This window comes from Argopecten irradians, chromosome 4, assembly GCF_041381155.1.
Source record: "Argopecten irradians isolate NY chromosome 4, Ai_NY, whole genome shotgun sequence".
Lineage (NCBI taxonomy): Eukaryota > Metazoa > Mollusca > Bivalvia > Pectinida > Pectinidae > Argopecten > Argopecten irradians.
In genome coordinates, this window is record NC_091137.1 from 17,805,495 (window position 1) to 17,826,820 (window position 21,326).

Here is a 21,326-nt window from a genome sequence, read left to right on the forward strand (position 1 = left end):
AAAATCATTATGACTTCACTCCAAAATAAGATCCATTGCCGCGATGAAAAAATAACGTGAAAACTCAAAATAAGAATATTAATTGGATCTTAATTGGATAGTTATTAAATATCCTCTCCTTTTTTTCCAAAAAAGAATGTTTACTGTATTGGATATATATTGGATGTAGATGTGAATCTGAAAAATATATTACAAATCATATATATACTTAAATTTATATGTGCCGTAACTGGACGAAAATTTTGGCATGTTGATTTTTTCTTCTGTAATCTATTGAAAGTCATAAGGTTCGATTAATTAGATGTACATATGATTATTTTTGGCAGTACTGCTAAAAATCATTTTCTGCTCTTATTTATAGTTGTGAAATTAAAACCAATACATTGAAAGTACTGTAATTTTCAAAATGTTAACTTTTGAACTTTTGGTGATGAATAACATATTAAAAGTTTATCTTGATTTTGATTAGTGAGTATGAAAAATACGGCACATACTTTAATTAATATATTACATCTTTTTATATTTGTTTCTTTAAACAGCATTAGGCATACAGTATCTTGCGGATGACTTCAATCAGTATATCATATATACGCCAAGTTGTATACATATGTACTTATCCTAGCAGACTAATAAGAACAAAGCTATTAATGATCCTCTCCTTAAAGAAATACCGTATGTGTACTGTACTGTACCTTTTTTAAATTCAAATGTCCGTAAAAATGATATTTTCATGAAAGTCGTCTTTATGTGTATCTGAAAATAAATTCAATTTGACATAACATATTTTATTTGCACATTATAAATGACAATGGGATTCTCGACACAAGTTGTTAACTTATACATGTAATCCGTCTTCTAGTTAGTTTGCGATCGGTTGGAGAAACTATGCTTCCTTACAACAATCGCCATTCATGAGTAGTCTCGTTCAACCAGAGTCTTGTTGACAGCGACAGACGTGCGAATCAAGCGTCTCGTTGAACGAGACATAAAAGCTTGCAAAGTCGGCTTGCAATGACTACCGCAAGTTTCGTATAGTATGTAGGATACAAAAGATACTTGCTACGTTGTTTCATTGCTACTTGAATATGCATTAATTTTTGAAATGTTATCAAGCTATTTGCCGTATAGATCAACAATACAGAGAGAATTCTCAAAACACATTTAGGTCCAGTGAACGCATGGCTTCATCACCTGCCGCCATTTTCGAATTCATACACATGTGCAAAAACAACACTACTAGTTGATCGGCACTTTGAAGTTTAATCACGATCGTAAGTTCATTTTGCCAGGCAAATGTACATAAATTTGTTTATTAGGCCTATTTAGGTTCAGAATTGTAGACACAAATTCAACTCTGTTCAGTTATTGCATTTGATATCGATCGTTTAGCTGTTTCTCAAATATTCACGTGTCGATCTAACGTAAACAAGAATCTAATATTGGAATATTTTTTGTGATTAAACAATTAAAATAGATTTACAACTTCGAAAATAATAACTTGTTGTTTGTTTTAAGTGTAAATAATTTACGTATTTATCAAGTAAACGAAACGATATCTATTTGCCTGTTCACATACATATGTGCGAGGTCAAACGAAGGTGCAAAATGCCATCTCCGCCTATTTGAATACTCCGGTTATTTGCATAATTTATTCTGGAAAATGACTTATTCAAATAAGCAGAATCCTCTTAAGGAATGCTGCAGATTTCTAAGTTTTTGGTAAAAGTATCTATTTGTATTCTAAATAACTTATAGGTTATTTGATGTTCCTGTGAAGTGAACATTTTTAACGATTATTTGTATTCTGATGATCGGTATTTTAGATTGTTTCAACATTGCCTTTGTTGCATTATCTTCTTATTATTATTTCAGAAACAGAAAAAAAGCCTCTGTCTTCCCCACTTAAAGCATCAGTGCCACAGCATTCCTGTAATTCTCCACAAACGGCTGATACGGCTCCTTCACCGAGATCAACACGTACCAGGAGGTCCGCGGCCAAAAACCAGGAGTCTCAGAGTTCACAAGGGTCACAGGATAGCTCTAGTAGTCAGAGTGGTAAGGATATGTTGTAAAGAGTGGAAAGGGTCTGTTGTTAGAATGGTAAGGGTCTGTTGTCAGAGTGGTAAGGGTCTGTTGTCAGAGTGGTAAGGGTCTGTTGTCAGAATGGTAAGGGTCTGTTGTCAGAGTGGTAAGGGTCTGTTGTCAGAGTGGTAAGGGTCTGTTGTCAGAGTGGTAAGGGTCTGTTGTCAGAGTGGTAAGGGTCTGTTGTCAGAATGGTAAGGGTCTGTTGTCAGAGTGGTAAATGGTAAGGGTCTGTTGTCAGAATGGTAAGGGTCTGTTGTCAGAGTGGTAAGGGTCTGTTGTCAGAATGGTAAGGGTCTGTTGTCAGAGTGGTAAGGGTCTGTTGTCAGAGTGGTAAGGTCTGTTGTCAGAGTGGTAAGGGTCTTGTCAGAGTGGTAAGGGTCTGTTGTCAGAGTGGTAAGGGTCTGTTGTCAGAGTGGTAAGGGTCTGTTGTCAGAATGGTGAGGGTCTGTTGTCAGTGCGGTAAGGGTCTGTTGTCAGAGTGGTAAGGGTCTGTTGTCAGAGTGGTAAGGGTCTGTTGTCAGAATGGTAAGTGTCTGTTGTCAAGAGTGGTAAGGGTCTGTTGTCAGATTCTCCAGGGTCTGTTGTCAGATTCTTCAGGGTCTGTTGTCAGATTCTTCAGGGTCTGTTGTCAGATTCTTAAGGGTCTGTTGCCAGTAGGTTGTTGTCCTGTGATTTATATTTACCTGGAGAAGTATGCATGCAGTTTCTTTAGGAGTTGCAACGTCATTTGTTATTGTAAAGGAAATGAAAATGCTTGCTTAATGAATTGTTCTAACAACATAGTATCTCTGAAATAGCAACTAGGTTAGGAATGTAATACAGGGTTTAATGAGAATTAAAGATTTCCATGTAGTGAATTGGTGCTTCTGTAGTCTGTAAAAAAACCTTTATGCTATTTATTGTTGAAAGAAAATCTTACATATTCAGAATTTTATGCTATTTATTGTTGAAAGAAAATCTTACATATTCAGAATTTTATACTATTTATTGTTGATAGAAAATCTTACAGAAATCATACTTTAATGAAAATTTTTGTGATTTGAAATAATACAGGAGAAAATTTCAGTAAATAATTCATAACGGAATTAAGACTAAAATGATCTTATTCGGTGTTTCTAGCAAGGATGAACTTGTGAGATGTTCTAAATGTGTTTTCAAAATGTTCTTTTCAGAAACTGGTGGTAAAAAGCGTGGCAGGAAGAGAAAGGTCGACTCTATTGAAGGTGCTAATATTGCCAAGTTTTTCTCAGTAAGTTTTTGGTGATAACAAAGGGAATAGTTGTCTATTAACAATATGATTAATTTGCAATCTTAATGTTGACAGAATTCTATCCTGATTCTGTCCAGCGGTATTCACTTAACAACTTGAGTAAGTCAGCAGTCACTATATATAACTTTTACTTTTTAATATGAATCCACCATGATCTGATTTAGTGTCATCATTTGCAGACATATTAACTTGTCAGCTTTGAAATTCCAAAATGGACTATTTCAAACTTTGAACTGAAAGAATCGAAGTGTGTCTTCAGGAGTGAATAGGATAAAACAGAATGTGAACATTTCTCTGAAAATTATTATACCCCACCCATAAAATAGGGGTGGAGGGTATAAAGCATTTCCTATCTCAGCCCTATCCAGTTATATTTTTAGCCCACCATCATCAGATGGTGGGCTATTCAAATCGCCTTTCGTCCGTGGTCCGTCGTCCGTCCGTCCTTCCGTCCGTCCGTCCGTCCGTCCTTCCGTCCGTCCGTCCGTCCGTCCGTTAACAATTCTTGTTACCGCTATTTCTCTAAAAGTACTGAAGGGATCTTTCTCAAATTTCATATGTAGGTTCCCCTAGGACCCTAGTTGTGCATATTGTATTTTGGGACTGATCGGTCAACAAGATGGCCGCCAGGCAGCCATCTTGGATTTTGATAGTTAAAGTTTGTTACCGCTATTTCTCATAAAGTACTGAAGGGATCTTTCTCAAATTTCATATGTAGGTTCCCCTAGAACCCTAGTTGTGCATATTGCATTTTGGGACTGATCGGTCAACAAGATGGCCGACCAGCCGCCATCTTGGATTTTGATAGTTAAAGTTTGTTACGGCTAATTCTCAGAAAGTACTGAAGGGATCTTTCTCAAATTTCATATGTAGGTTCCCCTAGGACCCTAGAAGTGCATATTGCATTTTGGGACTGATCGGTCAACAAGATGGCCGCCAGGTAGCCATCTTGGATTTTGATAGTTAAAGTTTGTTACCGCTATTTCTCAGAAAGCACTGAAGGGATCTTTCTCAAATTTCATATGTAGGTTCCCCTAGGACCCTAGTTGTGCATATTGCATTTTGGGACTGATCGGTCAACAAGATGGCCGACCAGCCGCCATCTTGGATTTTGATAGTTAAAGTTTGTTACGGCTAAATCTCAGAAAGTACTGAAGGGATCTTTCTCAAATTTCATATGTAGGTTCCCCTAGGACCCTAGTAGTGCATATTGCATTTTGGGACTGATCGGTCAACAAGATGGCCGCCAGGTAGCCATCTTGGATTTTGATAGTTAAAGTTTGTTACCGCTATTTCTCAGAAAGCACTGAAGGGATCTTTCTCAAATTTCATATGTAGGTTCCCCTAGGACCCTAGTTGTGCATATTGTATTTTGGGACTGATCGGTCAACAAGATGGCCACCAGGCAGCCATCTTGGATTTTGATAGTTAAAGTTTGTTACCGCTATTTCTCATAAAGTATTGAAGGGATCTTTCTCAAATTTCATATGTAGGTTCCCGTAGGACCCTAGTTGTGCATATTGCATTTTGGGACTGATCGGTCAACAAGATGGCCGACCAGCCGCCATCTTGGATTTTGATAGTTAAAGTTTGTTACCGCTATTTCTCAGAAAGTATTGAAGGGATTGTTCTCAAATTTCATATGTAGGTTCCCCTTGGACCCTAGTTCTGCATATTACATTTTGGGACTGATCGGTCAACAAGATGGCCGACAAGCAGCCATCTTGGATTTTGATAGTTAAAGTTTGTTACGGCTATTTCTCAAAAAGCACTAAAGGGATCTTTCTCAAATTTCATATGTAGGTTCCCCTAGGACCCCAGTTGTGCATATTGCATTTTGGGACTGATCGGTCAACAAGATGGCCGCCAGGTAGCCATCTTGGATTTTGATAGTTAAAGTTTGTTACCGCTATTTCTCAGAAAGCACTGAAGGGATCTTTCTCAAATTTCATATGTAGGTTCCCCTAGGACCCCAGTTGTGCATATTGCATTTTGGGACTGATCGGTCAACAAGATGGCCGACCGGTGGCCATCTTGGATTTTGATAGTTAAAGTTTGTTACCGCTATTTCTCAGAAAGTATTGAAGGGATTGTTCTCAAATATCATATGTATGTTCCTCTAGGACCCTAGTTCTGCCTATTGCATTTTGCGACCACCATCTTGGATTTTGATAGTTTAAAGTTTGAAAAGCAGAAAAAAGAATTGTAAGTTTGAAAAGCAGAGAAAAGATCCCTCTTTCATTTGTCAGACATAGATCAATCTTTGGTGGGCGCCAAGATCCCTCTGGGATCTCTTGTTAGCTCACCTGGTCCAAAGGACCGAGGTGAGCTTATGGGATACCGCAGCGTCCGGCATCCGGCGTCCGTCAACAATCGACTTCTTCTCCATAACTGCTGGTCGGATTTCAATAAAATTTGACTGGTAGCATCCTTATGGGCTACTAACTGAAAATTGTAAAAATGATGGGGCTGACCCCCCGGGGCCTGAGGGGCGGGGCCAAAAGGGGTCAATTTGGCTATTTCCATATAAACGACTTCTTCTCTGAAACCAAGCATGGGATAGCACCCATAATGCAATGGTAGCATCCTTATAGGGTGGGGATTAAAAATTGTAAAAATGATGGGGCTGACCCCCGGGGGCCTGAGGGGCGGGGTCAAATAGGGTCAATTTGGCTATTTCCATTTAAAAGACTTCTTCTCTGAAACTAAGCATGAGATAGCACTCATAATGCAATTGTAGTATCGTTATAGGGTGGGGATTCAAAATTGTACAAATGATGGGGCTGACTCCCGGGGGGCTGAGGGGCGGGGTCAAAAGGGCTCAATTTGGCTATTTCCATATAAACGACTTTTTCTCTGAAATCAAGCATGGGATAGCACCCATAATGCAATGATATCATCCTTATAGGGTGGGGATTCAAAATTGTACAAATAATGGGGCTGACCCCCGGGGGCCTGAGGGGCGGGGTAAATTTAACATATTCAGAATTTTATACTATTTATTGTTGATAGAAAATCTTACAGAAATCATACTTTAATGAAAATTTTTTGTGATTTGAAATAATACAGGAGAAAATTTCAGTAAATAATTCATAACGGAATTAAGACTAAAATGATCTTGTTCGGTGTTTCTAGCAAGGATGAACTTGTGAGATGTTCTAAATGTGTTTTCAAAATGTTCTTTTCAGAAACTGGTGGTAAAAAGCGTGGCAGGAAGAGAAAGGTCGACTCTATTGAAGGTGCTAATATTGCCAAGTTTTTCTCAGTAAGTTTTTGGTGATAACAAAGGAAATAGTTGTCTATTAACAATATGATTAATTTGCAAGCTTAATGTTGACGGAATTCTATCCTGATTCTGTCCAGAGGTAGTCACTTATAAACTTGAGTAAGTCAGCAGTCACTATATATAACTTTTACTTTTTAATATGAATCCACCATGATCCAGTGTCATCATTTTGCAGACACATTAACTTGTCAGCCTTGAAATTCCAAAATGGACTATTTCAAACTTTGAACTGAAAGAATCGAAGTGTGTCTTCAGGAGTGAAAAGGATAAAACAGAATGTGAACATTTCTCTGAAAATTATTATACCCCACCCATAAAATAGGGGAGGAGGGTATAAAGCATTTCCTATCTCAGCCCTATCCAGTTATATTTCAGTAATTAAAGTATACATTTATGTCACATTCCCAGATTAACACACCAATTGTAACTTATAAGATGGAAAGGTTTTGTGTCAGAAATTATTAACATAGACTTCATTACTGTACAGCCCCTTGAAAAGAGGAAGAAAACTGAGGATACAAAATCTCAAGTGGATGCAAAATCAAACACGACAGAAAGCAATAAACCTGAACAAAATGCAAAAACTGAACAGCCACCAGAGACAAAAACTACAAAAATGGAGGTGGATTCCAAAACAGAGGCTAAAGATGAAACGAAGGTAGACGATGATGATGAGGTAAGTTGTTATTAAAACAGAGAAAATAAAGTTTAAATGAAATGAAATCAAGAAATGTAAACTGAAGGTCCAACTTTATAACATGTCCAATTTTATAGGAAATTATTCACAAAGTAACTAATGTGTTTCTGTGACTAAAACAATTTTTTCATAAACAATTTCAGGAGTATGATAGCAGCATGCCATTTGTCCAGCCCAAACTGTTTAGTGGGGGAAGGCTGCGACAGTATCAATCAGAAGGATTTACCTGGCTCAAGGTAGGTAGAATATACCTGTATTATCACACAAATATCTGGTCAGGTAGAATATACCGGTAGCTGTCAGATAGATAGAGGTACCCAAAGAATATAGCTGTCAGATAGATAGAGGTACCCAAAGAATACAGCTGTCAGATAGATAGAGGTACCCATGTTGCTTTAACTACCAGCCACATTTTAGGTTCAAATGTTAAGATTATACATGCGAACCACTTTCAAATGAATCACTGGAAAATATAAGATTTTTACTGTGGTTTACTCTGTTGTTTAATCTTGAAACCAACAGGAACCTGAACCAAAGTTAAGTTTAGTGGAAATTAAGTCAGACTTAATGTTTAATTTTAAGTTAAAATGATTTCTTTACTGAATTGTATCAATATTATCTTTGACGGAGCTGTGACATGTTTTCAGACATTATATGAGAATGGTGTGAATGGTATCCTTGGTGATGAGATGGGTCTGGGAAAGACAATACAGTGTATAGCCATGCTGGCCCATATGGTATCTATGGGTGTTCCAGGGCCATTCATTGTGTGTGCTCCACTGTCTACATTACCTAACTGGTATTCGGAGTTCAAGAGGTTTGCCCCAAAGGTAACCATGGATAGATATTAAACAGTTCTACTGTAATTTCAGGCGGTGGCAAAGCTGATGATATGGACGCAAAACTTTAATCTGTGAAATATTTAAAAATGGAGGAATTATATAAACGCTTGAAACTAGATTACAAAATTTTGATTCTGATGAATTTAATTCATTTTGTTTTCGTTACAAATTGCGAAAGTTTTGATGCAAGCAAATAATTAGTTATATGGTACCTAAAATCTCAGTTGTGCTGGCCCCCACTAAACGAGAAGGATAAGATATATATACCTGTTTGGTGCAAAATCTGAGGATAAATGTTTACTCTATTAATTCGAATGGAAATAAATTTACATGAATGAGGTAAGTTAACTATATTTTCCATTCAGAGTTAGTTACGGAAAAGAATAGAATAGTAATGTCATAATCAAAATAAGATTACAAGTATAATATCCTTTGTCGAGTTTAACCATGTAGAACTTAAGCTAAAAATCTAAGTCAATAACATCTCTATTTCAGGTGCCTGTGATCCTGTATCATGGAGATCGTGAGGAGAGGACTAGACTCAGAATGAAGATGTACAAAAAGTACCCAATCAAAAAAGATGTGGAGGTACAGCCTGTTGTCATCACGTCATACGAAATCACAATGAGAGACAGGAAGTTACTCGGCTCCTTCGAGTGGAAATACCTTATAGTAGACGAGGGTCACCGCATTAAGAACACACATTGTCGTCTTATCAGGTTAGACAATTTCTCTTCATAAGCTAATGGAGTATGAAAATGTTAAATGGTATCATATGATAAATACATGTTTTTGCAAGATTAGACAATAAAAAATAACATGTGCAGTGAAAATTTTATTTTTTTTGGTCCTGGAAATCATTTGTATAGCTCAGTCATCTTTATGAAGACAATTTAATTTATATATAGTCTTGAATAATTGTCAAGTTTGATATCTTAAAATTTCGTGAATGATGTTTTTGAATTTTCAGGGAGCTTCGTTTGTACAGAAACACCCACAGACTACTTCTGACTGGTACACCGCTACAGAACAATCTGTCGGAGCTCTGGTCACTACTCAATTTCCTTCTCCCAGAGATATTTGATGATTTGGGAAGGTAAAACTGATTTTATGAAGAGTTTCATGTACAGTTTTCAACACAATTTCTCCTATGACATCAAGATGAATTAATATTGCTAACATTTCCTTCGAAGCTTCAGATAGTAATACCTTCAGAATGTTTTCAAATGTTTTCTAACTTTGTTGGATATTATTTCAGAAGAAATACATTTATTCAAGTTATTGTCATTTAATTTTGCAGCTTTGAGGCCTGGTTTGATGTGGAGAGATTGTCGGGGAGCAAATCTGATGAAGAAATCGTGAAGGAAGAACAACAGATGAATATCCTGTCTATGTTACATCAGGTAGGACTACACATAGTGGTAGTAATATCTGTCATATGACATCATAACAATTGAATTTTAAAGTTACACTGAGTAATCTCTGAAGCCTTGATATCTGCAGCTGACTGTGGAAATACATTTTATTTATGGACATTTTTGGATATCTAAACCCATTACTTTTGCTGTCTATTTCCATTCTCATTAGTTTCCTTTAGAATTGTGAAGTTTGAAGTTTACACAATAGATAATTTCTGATATATACTAGAAAGCACCTGGAGCCTTACTTTCAGCTCTGTATTTTCTAGTCTTTGTAAATATCAAACTACACCAGGTAGAATGCATCGTCCTATTAATTTCTGTATTAATGCTGGATATCGTATATGGTAGATCCTGACACCGTTTATGTTGCGGAGACTGAAGCAGGATGTGGAGCTGAACATTCCCCCCAAGAAGGAGATACTTGTATATGCTCCTTTGACAAAGATCCAACAGGAGTTCTACAGTAGCCTCATAGATCATACCATCTTACAGCGACTGAAATCTAAACAGGTGAGTCTTAGTTTAGGACTGACATTACCAAGTTACAGCGACTGAAATCTAAACAGGTGAGTCTAAGTTTAGGACTGACATTACCAAGTTACAGCGACTGAAATCTAAACAGGTGAGTCTTAGTTTAGGACTGACATTACCAAGTTACAGCGACTGAAATCTAAACAGGTGAGTCTAAGTTTAGGACTGACATTACCAAGTTACAGCGACTGAAATCTAAACAGGTGAGTCTTAGTTTAGGACTGACATTACCAAGTTACAGCGACTGAAATCTAAACAGGTGAGTCTAAGTTTAGGACTGACATTACCAAGTTACAGCGACGAATTAAACAGTGATCTAGAAATACTTACAATACAGGTGAGTCGTGTTTTAGGACTGACATTACCAAGTTACAGCGACTGAAATCTAAACAGGTGAGTCTTAGTTTAGGACTGACATTACCAAGTTACAGCGACTGAAATCTAAACAGGTGAGTCTTAGTTTAGGACTGACATTACCAAGTTACAGCGACTGAAATCTAAACAGGTGAGTCTAAGTTTAGGACTGACATTACCAAGTTACAGCGACTGAAATCTAAACAGGTGAGTCTAAGTTTAGGACTGACATTACCAAGTTACAGCGACTGAAATCTAAACAGGTGAGTCTAAGTTTAGGACTGACATTACCAAGTTACAGCGACTGAAATCTAAACAGGTGAGTCTAAGTTTAGGACTGACATTACCAAGTTACAGCGACTGAAATCTAAACAGGTGAGTCTAAGTTTAGGACTGACATTACCAAGTTACAGCGACTGAAATCTAAACAGGTGAGTCTAAGTTTAGGACTGACATTACCAAGAAAGTAACGTTAGAAAATGATCTTCATGATAAACTGGTAGTGTCATTGTTATCTGAATGACAGATATATATTGAAAAGCCATGTATTTATGCCTTGAATGTTTGGAAGTGTATGTCATTTATATAACACAAATGAATGTCATCAACATCTAAAGCTTATGGAAAAAATAAATAGGAGATGATATTATGATTCACTGATTGTCCTCATAAGCAAGCTTATACCTCATGAATAGACTACTGTGAAATCATTAATTATCCTTGGGGCTTAATTTTCGTGGATTTCGTTTTTCGACCAAAATCAACGAATTTACATCCCAACGAAAATATATATACCTATACCAATGTTATGTAAGTTTATGCGTTCATACATTGTAGAATGATTATTACCTCACTACATAAAATCTATTTCGGGGACAAGCATGACAAGTTCAAAAATGGAAAATATTGTTCAAACAAAGATAGTTTTCAGAATTTCATAGACTTAATCAACATGTACCAACAAATAATTGATTGAGTATATCATGACTCTATCAATGTGTTTGTTGGATACATATGTAAAAACGCTGACTGAGTGCCGACTCTAGCTTGTGATTATAACTCACAGTGGTGTGTGGTAGAGCTTAGTTCACACAGTACAGGTGACAGTGTCGACTGTGTATTTTGATGGTAATATGTAAGGTCTTCTCCTCGAATTTAAGTGCCAGTGAAATTTTTAGAATCCACAAAAATTGACCACAACGAAAATAGATGATTTTTCACAGTAAGTTAGAAATTTTAAAAAACCACCCAACTAAACTTTGTAGTATCTACTATTTGCTACGTTTAAAAAAGTATATGTGTAGTTAAATATATAAATGTCACTTGAGATATGTTAAATGTCTGTTAAACTTCTGTGTACAGAATGTAGAAAAGAAAGTTGAAGTAAACGAGAAGGGTCGTCCTGTGAGGGGATCATCCAAAAAGAAAATTAACTACAAACTGATGATGGAGGACGCCTCGGATACAGCTGAACTGAAGAGGACGGAGAAAGCCATAGAGAAGGATGAGGAGGACTTGAGTGCCTGGATAACAGCTGTCAATGATCAGATGAAACAAAACACACTGTGAGTCTTCAGCTTTAGGCATTGTTAAGCTATATGGGAAAAGGGGGGCGTTCTTGTACTTCAAAAATGTGGGTGTCCTTGAGAAATTTTGGTCTTCACACAGAAAACTTGTTATTGTGTATGTCTAATGACATAACTGTCTAAAACTATTGATTGAACATTAATTTTGGTCTAGAGGTATAGTTCACAAGACTGCTTCTATGATGTTGTCTTGATATTTATTTGGTTTTGTATATAAATACTCACAAGCTCAGCCTGTTGTTTAAATCTTTTCAGGAATACGTTGCTGTTATACCAATCTATAATGTTAACCTTACTTGCATCCCTTGATGAATTTGTGTCAGCAAGAAATATGTGATATTATTTGCTATTGATAGTATAGAAACAAAACTGTTAAGTACTAGTATATAATTCAGATTGTGAAAATCCCTTTCAGGGACCCTGCAAAGGATGTAGTCGTGGCAACGTCCCAGGTGACAATAAAGCTGAGGAATGTGATGATGCAGCTACGAAAGTGTTGTAATCATCCCTACCTACTGGAGTACCCACTAGACCCCAGCACTGGTAACTTCAAGGTCGACGAGGACATTGTCAAGAAGAGTGGAAAGATGCAGCTATTGGACCGCATGCTCAAGGAGCTGAAAGCCAGGGGTCACAAGGTAAATGGAGAGTTGAAAACATCACCCAAATGCTTGTTTGTTCACAGAAAGTGCTGTTCAAAATTCAAGTCCATGTAGTGAAATGAAGATTACCATTATGCAGAGTCTGTTATTTTTGGAGGTGAAAAATTTTGATTAGACTTAAACATGGAAAATTAATTGTATTAATATAATGAATCAAAATTTCTATGAACTAGACTGCCTCCAGTGCTTAAATTCACAGACCCTGGTCGTGTATGATGAAACAAATGACATTTTACTTACTTGAATTTTGTGATGTAGTATGTGAAAGTTGTCATGTATGTTGTAGATGGTCTTGTAGTACATGAATATATAACTTCTGTGTTTGTATGTTGTAGATGCTCTGGTAGTACATGTATGTGTAACTTCTGTGTTTGTATATTGTAGATGCTGTGTGTAGTACATGTATGTGTAACTTCTGTGTTTGTATGTTGTAGGTTCTGTGTGTAGTACATGTATGTGTAACTTCTGTGTTTGTATATTGTAGATGCTGTGTGTAGTACATGTATATGTAACTTCTGTGTTTGTATGTTGTAGTTGCTGTGTGTAGTACATGTATGTGTAACTTCTGTGTTTGTATGTTGTAGATGCTGTGTGTAGTACATGTATATGTGAACTTCTGTGTTTGTATGTTGTAGATGCTTGGTCGTACATGTATGTGTAACTTCTGTATTTGTATGTTGTAGGTGCTGTGTGTAGTACATGTATGTGTGAACTTCTGTGTTTGTATGTTGTAGGTGCTGTGTGTAGTACATGTATGTGTAACTTCTGTGTTTGTATGTTTTAGGTGCTGTGTGTAATACATGTATGTGTAACTTCTGTGTTTTGTATGTTGTAGATGTCTGTTCTGTAGTACATGTATGTGTAACTTCTGTGTTTGTGTTTGTATATGTTGTATGTTCTGTGTGTAGTACATGTATGTGTAACTTCTGTGTTTGTATGTTGTAGGTGCTGTGTGTAGTACATGTATGTGTAACTTCTGTGTTTGTATGTTGTAGGTTCTGTGTGTAGTACATGTATGTGTAACTTCTGTGTTTGTATGTTGTAGGTGCTGTGTGTAGTACATGTATGTGTAACTTCTGTGTGTTTGTATGTTCGTAGGTTCTGTGTGTAGTACATGTATGTGTAACTTCTGTGTTTGTATGTTGTAGATGCTGTGTGTAGTACATGTATGTGTAACTTCTGTGTTTGTATGTAGGTCTGTGTGTAGTACATGTATGTGTAACTTCTGTGTTTGTATATTGTAGATGCTGTGTGTAGTACATGTATGTGTAACTTCTGTGTTTGTATGTTGTAGGTTCTGTGTGTAGTACATGTATGTGTAACTTCTGTGTTTGTATGTTGTAGGTTCTGTGTGTAGTACATGTATGTGTAACTTCTGTGTTTGTATGTTGTAGGTTCTGTGTGTAGTACATGTATGTGTAACTTCTGTGTTTGTATGTTGTAGGTTCTGTGTGTAGTACATGTATGTGTAACTTCTGTGTTTGTATATTGTAGATGCTGTGTGTAGTACATGTATGTGTAACTTCTGTGTTTGTATGTTGTAGATGCTGTGTGTAGTACATGTATGTGTAACTTCTGTGTTTGTATGTTGTAGGTTCTGTGTGTAGTACATGTATGTGTAACTTCTGTGTTTGTATGTTGTAGGTTCTGTGTGTAGTACATGTATGTGTAACTTCTGTGTTTGTATGTTGTAGGTTCTTGTGTGTAGTACATGTATGTGTAACTTCTGTGTTTGTATATTGTAGGTTCTGTGTGTAGTACATGTATGTGTAACTTCTGTGTTTGTATGTTGTAGGTTCTGTGTGTAGTACATGTATGTGTAACTTCTGTGTTTGTATGTTGTAGGTTCTGTGTGTAGTACATGTATGTGTAACTTCTGTGTTTGTATGTTGTAGGTTCTGTGTGTAGTACATGTATGTGTAACTTCTGTGTTTGTATGTTGTAGATGCTGTGTGTAGTACATGTATGTGTAACTTCTATGTTTGTTAATTGTAGGTGCTAATATTCTCCCAGTTCACCACCATGCTTGATATCATAGAGGACTATTGTGGTTTAAGGTCATACAACTATCAGCGTCTTGACGGTAGTTGTAATGTGGAAAGTCGACAAGAATCAGTAAGTTATATAGAGGAAAAAAATCTTTTTCATATCATATAGTGTAGAAGTTGAGAATTGTTGATATAAACACTGAATTTCTGTTTAAAATGTTTGTTGAAAATTTTGAGCTTTGAATTTAAATGTCAAGAATAATGGTTTTAGTTATTTGGTTTAATGGAATATAGCAAATATTTCTAGGATTTATCAATTTCATAATGTGTACTGACAAATATAGAATACAAAGATAAGAATTATCATGTTCATATTGTTTCCTGACAATGGTAAAATTTTGTATTCTAGATGGCAACATTCAACAAAGACCCAGAGATGTTTTTGTTCTTGCTCAGTACGAGGGCTGGAGGACTTGGTATCAACCTTGTGGCTGCTGATACGGTCATCATTTATGACAGTGATTGGGTATGTAGACAGCTTATACTCATTGTATTATAATGCACAGGATTATCAAAAGTTTTTACAAGTCTACGACTCATCTGAAATTTGACTGTGACTAATCGACCAATCCCCAGACATTAGGTAGCTGTGCCTCATCCATGCACATTCTGTCACCTGTTTATGTTTCCATCCAATGTTAGAGTAAAGGTCATATCATACACAACACAAAATGCAAAGTCACATGCAGTACCCAGGTAGTTTGATATACATCTGTAGATCTGTCAATTAGGTTGACCAATTTCATGATGGTCAATATAATTACAGTTTTAGCCAGTATTCCTGGTTGCTAGACTATGTATTTTAACCAAGTGAGACTCCCTGATTATGTAGTTACATAGCGGCATACACATTTATCGAATTGTAGTAATCTATGTTTCTAATATTTGGTGTTTTTATGTTATCTATGTAGTTGTAAACATTGTACACCCCAAAGAACCTTTAGTGTTGTTCCCATGCACAGGACATGTTATTCGTATCTACTACCATGGTTAAGTGGTTCTCTTGTCTCCTGTAGAACCCTCAGTGTGACCTGCAGGCCCAGGACAGATGTCACAGGATCGGACAGACTAAACCAATCTGTGTGTATCGCTTTGTCACAGCCAACACCATTGACCAGCGCATTGTGGAGCGAGCAGCAGCTAAGAGGAAGATAGAGAAGATGGTTATCCATAAAGGTCAGTAGAAAATTAGTCCACTGCAAATGTAATGTCTTACTCTGATAGAGCTTTACAGAATATTTATTCACTGATTACTGTTGACTTAATGTAAACTAACTTATAAATGTTAATGTTTTCATGTGCTTTCATGGCGATTAAATTAGCAATTTACTTGTGAAAGGCTCTATTGTTATTGCTATGAAATACATGGAAATAAATTGGTATACTTGAATAACATTTCAAGTAACATTGTCCTAAACTCTCCTGTAAACTAAATGATCTAGCTGATATTTTGACTGTAATAAAAGGTGTACCAGAACAAGGTATTAGATCTGTAGGAAGAAATAGAAATGAGACACTTCATGCTGTTAACCATACTGCATAGTTGTCAAATTTTAGGGGTGTAAATTTCTCTATTTACTGGTTGGAAATTATTGGAGATTTATTTTCATGAATTATCTTAGTAGCCTTTGAAAGCGTCATTTAGATGACAGGTTATAATATGTAACAACAACGAATGTTAGCAAGTGTATAGTGTTTATGCCCTTGCCATGCAATGGATAAGCATATAATGTTACCCAGTCTGTTCCATCCTGTCTTTCCCTGTTCCTTCCTGCTTTAAATGGAGGCAGGACATATATGATTTACTGACTTTTCTACTTCCACACAAATGGCTTAAATATTAAACAAATTCATCTATGAAAATTCATTATGTTTTACACCTCTCTTTTCATAATTGCGATCTTATAGCAATGTATATATTAAAATTCTGTTCACAGAAAAGTTCAAAAGTGGGATAAAGAACTTCTCATCAAGCCTCAAGCCTCTAACCTCGAATGAGTTACTGGACCTTCTTCAATCAAACGACCACCAGGTGGCAGTGAACAGTTCCACTAAGACAGGAAGTGTGATCAGTAACCGTGACCTTGACCGACTTCTAGATCGTTCTGATCTCTATGAGCAGTGGAAGGCAGCAGGCAATAAGGATGGTAAGTATATTGTAGAACATATTTGCATGTAATCATTTATCAAGTTCATTGGAAGTTGACTGCACTATGGTGAAATGATTTGAGTGTTCATATTATTATGCTTGAATTGAAAACACTTAAACGAAGTCTATAATACAGTAAACCAATTTTCCTGTGCAACTACTTTCCCAAAAATAAGTCAACACAAAAGAAGTTTTGTTTACAGTAATTTGATCGTATGTTGTGACCTTATGTGTTTGACATAACAAGGTTTAACTGTATGTTGTGAACTTATGTGTTTAACATAACAAGGTTTAACTGTATGTTGTGAACTTATGTGTTTAACATAACAAGGTACAACTGTATGTTGTGAACTTATGTGTTTGACATAACAAGGTTAAACTGTAAGTTGTGACCTTATGTGTTTGACATAACAAGATTAAACTATGTTGTTACCTTATGTGTTTTCCTATAAGAATGTTCAGTAAGGCAACCCTATAAAGTAAGTTTTATAGTTCTGTGCTTTAACAAGGAGACAAACATATGTATATATATACTAATCTATAGTGAAGGAAATTGCAGTTGAACATAAAATAAAAATGGTATACAAATATAATGAAATTGGTATATGAAAAAGCTCTGACTGTTTTTCCCTCCCATTATAGATGGTTCGTTTGTGAAGAAGAAGACCAAGGAGCCAGTACGAGAAGTGAAGGGCGTATTCAAGGTTATGGAACAGATTGACGATGCAGAGTCCGATAAAGATCAGAAGTCTACCTCAGAAGCTTCATCATGATATCAGCTGACCTTCGTGTCTAATTTTGACCCTAGAAAATACTGGAACCTTTAAAATTCATTGTCATAATCACTCTGCAATTGGGGATTATAATGAAATGTCTGCTACATTTCTGTAATCTTATGAAGGTTGTGCTGTTGACATTAATGGAGACAACATTGGTTCTTTCCTCCTTGATGTCTTTTATATATACTATTGCAGTTTGAGAATGTCGGAGGAAAGTAACTATAACTATTATTAGTGATTCATTTACCTGTTGGACTTTACTGCTTGACTGTACGGGTAAATGTTTTAATGATGTATGATTTGAATACGATAGAACTTTTTGTAGGTTTTAGGCATGTAGTTTTGCTTTTATTTTACATTGTTTACAATAGACACTGCTAAGGAAACAGTGACCTGAAATATGTGTTCAAGATGACTTGTTTTTGCCATTTTGTGTTCAAATATGAATCCTCAATTCTGCAGCATATAAATCCTCATCATCAGTTTACAAGTGAACTATTTTGTGCTGGCAGTGTCTCATAATTCACTGTTATTTCTGTCAGAAAATTTGTTTATGTGAAGTTATAAATGTCCCGTAAGTTGTGCATTTAAAGAGAGAAGTAAGGAAGGTTTTGTACTGAAGGTTTACTTCAATACTAGAAAACATGTAAAGAGAGAGTATGAGAGTTTTTGCGTTGAAGCAGTGAGAGTATTATGAAAGTGGGTTTTATGTGCATGTTTTTGATTGTGCTATGTTTACATTTTATGTTGACCAATGAACAGGTGCTATGTAATCTGTAGGTATCTACAGAATGAGTCATCCTAGAAACTCCAGGAGTTACTATCGGACGTAATATCCACCCCTGTCATAATAAAACTGAAGGCTCTGTGTGTGACTTTATATGATACAGGTAGTTCGGTCCTTTGATGTACATGTACTAGTTATCATGATGGGCAATCTTTTTGAAATCGTAATAGATTATCGGTTTGTAATCGTAAGTCATAAACCGATCAATAATCAATTAAATAATCGGTTTCTAGTAAAGAGTAATTTGGATATAAAATTTGCTGTTATACTTTTCAGTGTTATTTTCTTCGGATATGGAATATTTACACAAAATTTTAAAGTCGTAATTAATCAAGGTACGGATATGATCATTTCATTTTCTATTGAGAAAAGAGAGAACGTTTAACAGCAACCCAGTAACTATTAAAAAGATATCTGTTAAATTGTTAAAAAAATACAACAGTGTACATGTATATGATATATATATTTCATTAGCGATTATAAATTATGGATTTTCATACTCGATCATTGGAATTGGAAAGGCATACCTACTTCAACAATGTTAGATGTATAGCACGACGAGACACTTTTGATCATTAAGTCATGTCTAACCTTTAACAATCAAGGCAGTATTCACATAACGCAGAAATGTGTAAGTCTACCCGGTCGCCATTTTTACTCGGTAGTTACAAATTATGGAATGGTGCAGAAAGTAAAAATATCACTATCTACAAAATATCTTTGACTAAAATGTATTAGTTCATTTAAAGTATTAGTTCATTTAGATATTTCCAGAATTCATCAGAACTGATAAAAATACTTGTTTCCATGCATATAAACAACCTTGGTTACCATTGTTAATATTACTTTTCCACTTCATAAACCGTCCTATAATTTGATAAACTGGAAGTGAAGAAAATTTGAAAAGGATTTAACCTAGATTATACATTGCTAGACATGATTGCTATTGGTCACCTATAAAATGTTTGATTATTCTGGGGATTTATATTTTGTCATACCACTCAATATAGCTGAATGTGTTCATGGATAACTACTGATTCACGCTATGTTTTATGACATTCTGATAAATTTTCATTCTGTCATTAAGCCTCAAACCTTCGCCCTAGTTTGAGGACGGAACCTGTGAATACTTGTATAGGGGTTCAATATTGGATGTCGGTATTGCTAACCAGAAGTTTCTCAATATTGACATCTAATATTATTGGATTAGGGCATACCAACTGATTATATATTTTAATTGATAATCGTCCAACCACAAACATGTACATTAAAAGAATCAAATAACGGTACACTGTATTGCTTTAAAGTTTGGCGTCACTCTCTGTTATCTTCCTTAAAGAAGGCCCCTGAACAAGCCTTTGATTGGTCAGTAGTTTTCTCCTGAAATGCCTTCTGTTTTGCTATGACAGAGGTAGATATTATGACAGTGATAGTAACTCCTTGAATATCAAGGATCCAAGAAGATGTGAGTATGTCAGTTTTGTATAGCTATATAGTTACAAAGGAGATTTGATTAGTATGACATATTTAGAATATATACTATTATATATGTTGTTTTCTATATAATGGACCAATATAAAGCGATAACCCCCTATCTGATTCTCTGTATCAGCGGTATCTGTGAATCCTGTAATAGACCAGTGGTTACCCACTTTGAAACACTAACCCCGTAGTTCTTTTCTTTTACAGAAGATTCTCTTAAGAAGCATATTCTGGTTTGTATGATACTTACTGTTAATCTCTCATGCCAATGAAATGGTACAATTCTGGTTAGTATGGGCATTCCTGTCAAACAATCAATTAGTAATTATACTTGATATTCACAGGGTAGTTTGATGTGTTCTCACCTTCATACAAATTACTAGGACAGCAATAATTATAAAGATATGAACTGCATTAATTAATCAGTTAATTTCAATTTTGGGTAGTACCTTGTAGCCGGTTATTTTCCTCTGCCAAAAATTTTGCAATTTGCCCCTAAATCTAGAAAATTTAATGTTATATTCCAACAGATTCTAATATTTCATGGGCCAATTTCTCGACCAAGGCTATGGTCCCTGCAAAAATAACCGGTATACACTATCAATTAACTAAAGCTGCAGTGAAATTGGAAGGACGGAACTCTTGTCTGCTACTCTTTGCCTGATACTGTCATAGTCATTGTTACAAAAACTATATTTATCAAATCTGAAAGTAATGTGAATGCCATTGTGATAACTATTTCCTGGGTATGCTGAAATTCCTCAGAAATAAAAACATTTAACATTTATGGACCAAATTAATTTTTCATTTTAAAAAATATTTTGCATATGCATTTCTGAACTATCTATGAGCTTAAGTAAGCAATGATTATTACTTTTCCAAAGGAAAGATTCATACGTCTTTCGAGATACCTTCGATCTGTTTAAGCAAACAAAAAAATCTTTATTGAAGGGCTGAAATAGATATTACAGGAAACGAAATGAAAAGAATGAGATTTTTTTCAGCAAATTCAAAATTGTAATTTAACATTAATTTATGTAATTTATATTTGGTAAATTGTTTTTTTTTTTAAATCAAAATGTTTAAGGTTTTAATTATTTATCAACTATGTTAATTAAATGTTAATCTGAATGTCTGAAAAATAATTTAGTTTACACAATTTACCTTTTACAAGTTTGTGATCGAATAGTTTCGGAGTGTTGACATTTTCTTAGTTTGATAAAAAAAAAGAGAACATTTTTGTCATTAGTTGAAAAGTAAGATTTACATAGCAATTTCATTGTCTTTCCAGTACCTTGATTCAATTTTTAATTTTAGAATAAGAAAATAAATTTCAAACAATAAGGC

General features: G+C 35.5%; 1 protein-coding gene across 1 annotated transcript; it reads left to right on the forward strand.

Moving 5' to 3' along the window:
- Positions 1 to 6,549: 6,549 nt before the first annotated feature.
- LOC138320813 (lymphoid-specific helicase-like) lies at positions 6,550 to 21,326 on the forward strand. The gene is made up of 15 exons (XM_069264050.1): positions 6,550 to 6,620; positions 7,129 to 7,317; positions 7,482 to 7,574; positions 7,986 to 8,168; positions 8,676 to 8,899; positions 9,151 to 9,276; positions 9,481 to 9,583; positions 9,950 to 10,111; positions 11,849 to 12,051; positions 12,488 to 12,710; positions 14,730 to 14,849; positions 15,132 to 15,248; positions 15,799 to 15,958; positions 16,720 to 16,929; positions 17,574 to 21,326. Exons 2-15 carry the CDS (start codon positions 7,258 to 7,260, stop codon positions 17,702 to 17,704), a joined length of 2,115 nt encoding a protein of 704 aa, XP_069120151.1. The 5' UTR covers positions 6,550 to 6,620; positions 7,129 to 7,257; the 3' UTR covers positions 17,705 to 21,326.

Excerpts from the sequence above, each read along its gene's own strand:
- LOC138320813 (XM_069264050.1), top strand. The coding sequence starts at position 7,258 with ATGGAGGTGGATTCCAAAACAGAGGCTAAAGATGAAACGAAGGTAGAC. Across the intron at positions 12,052-12,487 it reads CAGATGAAACAAAACACACT|GGACCCTGCAAAGGATGTAG; the intron begins GTGAGTCTTCAG and ends AATCCCTTTCAG. Across the intron at positions 12,711-14,729 it reads TGAAAGCCAGGGGTCACAAG|GTGCTAATATTCTCCCAGTT; the intron begins GTAAATGGAGAG and ends TGTTAATTGTAG.